Below are 6,210 nucleotides of genomic sequence, written 5' to 3'. Positions count from 1 at the left end.
GTATCCTCTAACTAATTCTACATCTTCATCATTCTGTACTCCAAGTGACCTCTTCATGCTGACTGCTTGTGACACAGGTATGACCCAGTTCCACGGCATAACAGCTTTTCCTCTCGCAGCTTATACAGAACTATGAAAATACATCCATTTCCAAAAAAGAAAACTCAGAGATACCTCTATTAATAACAATTTATTTCAAGGAAAATAATCCTCCACTATCTAAGTTTTCTAAAATCTATAGCTCTAAGAAGTCACTCCCTATTTTCCCTAAATTATAAATGAAGCATTTGAGAAAAAAAAAAAACCAAAAAAGGAGGTATAAACTAAAAACAGCTAAATGGACAACATCCATACAACATAAACTTCCTATCCAATGAACACCTTCTTAAAAAACTGAATGGATGGCTGACTCTCTGTCCAAACACCATCCATCCCCTTTGAGCTCCTTGTGGCTGGCGCGGCACAAAGGCTTCCTCAGGCGCAAGCCTCTCCTCTCCGGTCTTCCTGCGCTTGCTTGGCTGAGAGGATCAGAGCAGCCAGACTGGAGGCAGGCTGGCCTGAGGTCACAAACGAATGCTGCCCAGAGAAAAAACAAACAAGAAAGGGACCCTTACTTTCCAAGAAGACAGATTTCTCTTCAGCCTCTGGCGCTCAAGCAGGATTCCTGGGCTAGCAGCAAGATGCAGCAAGAGGACCCAGAGCACCCTCTGTCCCTGCGCCTTCCTGCGCTGCTCACCTGGCTCAGCCAGGCCCACATGGCCCACTTCAAGTCCCCTTCATCCCTTCCTGCGGCTGTCCTCAGCTCCCAGGGCTTCTTGCCGCTTCCCTTTTGCTTACCTGCAGGAGCTCCTGGGCAGACCAGCGCCTGTCTTGGTCCGCCTGCAGGCAGCAGCGCAGAAAGTCACGCAGGAGAGCCGAGTGGTGCCTGGGCTTTTGCAGTTTTGGGGGCCCGTTCCTTTTGATCAGTTCAAAAACCTGCGAGAAAGGCAAGGGGACAAAGCTCAAGCTGCTCCTTTCCTAGGCACAACAGCTCTCTCCACACACAGCCCCCTTGGGAAGCTGCAGCTTACCCTGAACTTGGGCTCCCTCTGGGTAAGGAGCTTCCCCTTCCACCATCTCCAGCCCCGTGATGCCCGGGGACCAGATGTCCACTTTGGGTCCATGGGCTTCTCCTCTCACCACTTCTGGTGCCATCCAGCTGGGAGTGCCGATGCTGGAGTGGCACCTGCTGCACTCAGGGCTGAGCCGAGCACAGAGACCAAAGTCAGCTGAGGAGAAAGACAAAGCCTGTCAAAGACAGCGACCGCTGGCAAACCAGCCATAAGCATTGGCCATTCCAAGCCTGACAAGGCCATGCTCAATCTTTTTCCTGGCTGGAAAAGCTGCGGTGCTCTGCTTCTGTGTGGCTGCAGCCGGGGAAATGAGAAACTTCACTTGAGAACTGCCCTCAGCATGCCCCTGCTGGCCAAGCAGCGCTTCTGGGCGACTGGCAGTCACCCCAAAAGCAGCCCCACAGCACATGCTGGCTACGCTGCGCCTGACCGCCCATACCCACCCAATTTGACCGATCCGTCGGTGCCCATAAGAACATTGCTGCTCTTGATGTCTCTGTGGATGACTCGGTGGGAATGAAGGAAATGCAGTCCTTGCAGGCACTGAGAGAGAAAGGAGGGAGGCAAAGGAAAAAGTTCAGGCCACCTGATTTCATGCCACAAGAAAGGAAAGGGCTCGAGGAGATTGACAGCTTTCTCAGGCAATTTGGGAGTGCAGCATCATGCTGCTGGCTAGAGGAAGAGCTTGCTGCTTCAGCACTCTTACAAGGGTTTTCTGTCTTTTGAAGCAAAGGCATCTGAGCTTCCAAGAGCCCCTCCTGCCTTTGGTAGGAAGCACGGGACTTTTGGCTGTACCTTTGGCTGTACCAGCAGCATGGCAATGATTTTATTGGCAGAGCTGCGGCAGCAGAGGAGGAAGCAGCACGATAGACCTGTTGCAGAATTCAGTGCCATCTGGGCTGCAGTGCTATCCTTTGAAGCTCAGCACATCCCTTTAGCTAGAAATTCTGCCAGCAGCACGCTGCCTTGGAGCAGCCAGGGGCTCAGGACAGACAGACACGCTCCAGGCAAACGCAGAGAGGCAGAGGTGCCAAGAGGAAACAAGTGAAAGCAAGCGAGTGAGCGAGCACGAGCATCAGAGGACAGACGCCACGTAAGAGTGCGAGAAGAGAGCCTGGACAAGTGCGGGGACAACGGCAGGCAGTTCCCTTCAGATGCTCGCTCTTCTCCTGGTATCGTGACAGCAGCACCAAAACAAAGGTGTGAGCAAGAAACCTCTGCTCTTCTTCCCCACCGGCTGACAAGGACCATCCTGTGCAGGCCAGGGCCGGCACAGGCGCCATCCCTCACCTCCCGACAGACAGCGCCTATCTGTCCTTCCTCCAGGTACACTGCCCTGAGCACATCGAACAGCGTGCCGCCGTCCATGAACTCTATCGCCAGCCAGAGTTCCTCGTTGACCAGGTAGCTGCAAGAAGAAAAAGCATGGCATGGAGAGAGAGCAACAGGCACAGCTCAGTCACCCGAGGGCCTGAGCCTGGCTTTTGCCACTGCTCTCCAAGCTACATGTGCTGGAAGAGATTCTTGCACACCAAGGGCAACCTTCTCCCATGTGCTGGACATGACTAGAGAAAGCACAAGCAGCTCTGCTTTCTGCCCCTGACCAAAGGGCTTGGTCATTTCTGCCTTGCACTATCTGAAGGAACGCTGACATGCCAACACCCCAACCTGTCTAAGTAGATAACAATATTGGGATTCCTGTTGTCCCTCATGGCCACGATTTCATTGACAGCCAGCTCCTCAGAATCCTCCTCTTGCAATGTCATTTTCTTGATAGCCACCTAAAAGGACATAGAGGACCTCTCACTGGACAAGTCCCTCCTTGCAGCAGATCACAAGGAACATGGAGCGAGTGCTTGTGCAACGACGCAGCCGAGCTCTACCAAACTGCCTTGTTACTAGAGAGCAGAGCTTAAGAGAAGCACCAAAGCCTGTCCCAAATTCAGCATTCTGCATGCTGAGCCCAGTCTGTGCTGCAGACGAGCAGCCTCTGCTGCAGAGAGGGAGCAGCCGGCCAAAGCTCCAGCCACGGTTTCCAGCAGCGGGGAAACGCTCTGGAGCTGCACAATCCGCCAGGGCTACTACCTGTTTGCCTGTGCTGGCGTCCAGGGCTCTATAAACAGCTCCAAAGCCCCTAGAAAGAAAAGGGCAGCAGGAAAAGCCCTTTAGTCCCTGGCACTGAAAGCCAGCCTAGGCAGGGGATCTCCCCACGCTGCCTGCTGCACTCTTTCCAAACAGCCTTGCTGCAGTGTCTCTTCAGCCAAGAGCACATCAGCCCAGCTGCCCTGGGATCTTCAGGGTGTCCAAGAGAACACTCGGGTCCAACATGAAGACCAAGAGCTGCTGCAAATCTCCAAGGCACACGCGCACTTGCTTCTGAAGCAAACACGCTGAAAAGTGGGGCTCTTAAGCCTGTGTGTCTGTGTGTGTGTGTGGGTGTATAAAGTGGACAAGACTAACTTTGGAAACACTGTCTTTGAGAACTATTATGTGGCAGCTCTTGTTTGGCAAGGTGCTCTGCTGGCCCATCAAGCTTGCAGGGCCAGCAGATCCTCCAGCTCCTGCTCCTTGCCACAAGCAAGACACTGCCAGCACCAAGTTGTCTTGGATGATGCCATCTGCTTGCTCTTGACTCAGCAGTCCTGAGAGGTGGCAGGAGGAAAAGCCAGCGCTGGACCGTGTTTGGACTTGGCGCTGGATATGGCACCAGTGAAAGCCCTGGCCCACGCTGTTGTACAAGGAGCAGACCTTGTCACGCTTACCCTCGTCCAAGTTCTTCAAGGGCCTTGTATTTTCTCCTTGGCTCACCCGGGCTCACAACGCTCCCTGAAAGACAGAAGCAGTGCAAGGCGCTCACTCGCAAGCAGAGACGCCGCTTCCCAGACCATCCAAAATGCAGCCCCACTGCCAGTCGGCAGCTTGAGAGCTCCCTGGGGCTGAGCCACTGGCTAAGTGCCAGCCTTGTGCTCAAGCAGAAACAATTGCTGCCTGTGTCTTTGCCGCAGAAGGCAGCTCAGGCAGAGGCAAGCCAATCCCATCTGCCTGAAAGAACAGCAACACTCTACTCTAACCCGCCAGAAATGCAGCAGACGTACTCAGTCTCATCAGCCTCTGCTCCTCTCTCGTCTCGGCCAGCTGGACGGGGCTGCCGGACCCAGTGCCGGCAGCTGCGGGAGCCTTTTGGGGCCGTGGAGGGACAGCAGCTGGGGGCTTGATGTGCTCTTGCTCCTTTTCAGCCTCTTCCTCAACAAGAGAGGGAGCCAGAGGAAGTGCCAACCTGCCGTTGAGCCCTGCAGACAGACAGCAGTGAGACACACTGGCAGCAGCCAATCCTTCAGGAGATGCTTGCTCTTCAGCTGCCTAAGCACCTGGACTAAAGGGAAATCCTAGACTTTGATACAAGTGGCATTCTGAGCCATCCAAACCCTATGGAGATGGCTGAATTGGGTGCTCCTCCATCTTGCCATGCATTTCATCTTCCACCCCAGCTACAACCAGCAAGACACCTTTTGGGCTGCCACACTTGGCTTTCCTCTCTTGAAAGGCTCTTCACCAGAAAATTAGGAAAGAGCCAGTGCTTCCTTTGCTCCCGCTGACACGAACAGGCAGCTGGGCTTTCATTCAGCCTCCCCGCCTGCCGCTCTCCACTTCAGTGCAACAGGCCAAGCTCACAGCTTGCTGCACAATTCTTACATGCCAGCAAGGTCAGAGGCTCCTTTGCCACTCACTCACCAGAGGACACGCTTGTCTCCATCCACGGGTGAAGTGACCTGCAGCCAGCAAGGGGAAAGGAAGCAGAGGCCCTCAGAGAAGCGCCTGTGATGGCGACTCCCACCAGACAAGTCAGTCCCAACAGAGAGCATTTCCCTTCCCCAACATCCCTCCCATCTGAGGGGACCAACAGCTCTGTCCCACAGCAAGCAAGCAAGCAAGCAAATAACAAGGACACCGTACTAGGCTCTGTCTACATTTGGGCCTCTTTTGCCAGGAGAGGAATAGAAAGAGAGGCATGGAAATGCCAGTTGTTCATTAACAGCCAGAGCTTCTGTTCTGCCCAGAAGCACAAGCAGCTTTTCACATCAATTGCATGCAGGGATTCCCATGCATTGGCTGAAGACACTAGCTCAGCCAAGCGGCCCCAAAGGGCCCCTCAGCTGTGGCAGCCCTCTGCTCGAGCAGCCCGGGAACAGCTCCCGGCTTCAGCAGCAAAGCCTAACTGGCTTTGGAGTTTGTGCTTGGTGGCCAAGGCAATCGCTCTCTTTGGCACACCAGAAAGGCTCAAGCCACACAGCCAAGGCTTCTCACGGCAGGAGTTGGAGCAAAAGACTCTTTCCCTCAGCCCTGGAGAGAATCCTGGAGATTTTACAGGTACTACTGAGCATCTCTCCTTCGAGTTTGCAATTTGCAGCTTGAAGCAGCAAGCTGAGGAAATGACAGACTGCGCTGCCACGCGCTCTCCCGTGGAGAGAGCACGGCTGCAGCAGGTTCCAATGCAAATACTCTCCACCCTGCAGCGAGTACAGACACACCCTTTGCAGCCAATGCCCCTGGCAGGAGCTTTAGCAAAGGAAAGCTGGCGTCTTCATGGCAATTTTGTTGCCAGATATACCGGCTCCCTCCATGAGCATAAGGAGTAGAGTGAAGCACAAGGCAAGGAGATGTTCCCCCCAGGAGTGAGCTTTCCTTACCTGTCAGGTGAGCCAGGAAGTAGCCAGAATATGCCACGGAGAAAACAGTGCAAACCACGGCACAGACTTGCTTGATCATTTTAGCAGTGCTGTGCGGGTTTGCACAATGCCGAATGCCACCCAAGGGAAAAAAGCAAGACTCCTCTCGGGGTGCAGGCCGTCTGCTGAGAACTCCTTGCTCACAAGGGTCCTCCTGCAGCGAGGCAGCGAGCGCAAGAGCTGCCCTGGAACAACGGGGCCTTGCGCGCACCGGGACAACGCCGCGCTGACAGCACTGTGACGTGGCAGCGCTCCCTTGACCTCACAATAGCAGCAGCTCTGGCTTTGCTGCCGTCATTGTGCCCGGCAACCCAATCTTGTGTCCAGCCGAGGCAAAAGAGGAGCCTGGGAAATTGCCCTCAGTCATAAAG

The 6,210-nt window shown here is 54.3% G+C and overlaps 1 protein-coding gene across 1 annotated transcript; it reads right to left on the bottom strand.

Annotated features, from left to right (window-relative positions):
* Positions 1-886: 886 nt before the first annotated feature.
* On the bottom strand, positions 887-5,844 carry LOC147648070 (serine/threonine-protein kinase PAK 3-like). The gene is made up of 10 exons (XM_086868273.1): positions 5,801-5,844; positions 4,845-4,882; positions 4,208-4,402; positions 3,875-3,938; positions 3,198-3,246; positions 2,781-2,893; positions 2,403-2,520; positions 1,556-1,655; positions 1,071-1,268; positions 887-975 (listed from the first exon to the last, which is right to left on the bottom strand). The coding sequence occupies exons 2-10, from the start codon at positions 4,864-4,866 to the stop codon at positions 968-970; spliced, it is 867 nt and encodes a 288-aa protein (XP_086724399.1). The 5' UTR covers positions 4,867-4,882; positions 5,801-5,844; the 3' UTR covers positions 887-967.
* Between the last annotated feature and the right edge of the window lie 366 nt (positions 5,845-6,210).

Source organism: Cyanistes caeruleus, chromosome Z (assembly GCF_971803275.1).
Source record: "Cyanistes caeruleus chromosome Z, bCyaCae1.hap1.1, whole genome shotgun sequence".
NCBI lineage: Eukaryota > Metazoa > Chordata > Aves > Passeriformes > Paridae > Cyanistes > Cyanistes caeruleus.
Note: the sequence above shows the minus strand (reverse complement) of the source record. Positions and strands in the feature narration are given on the sequence as shown.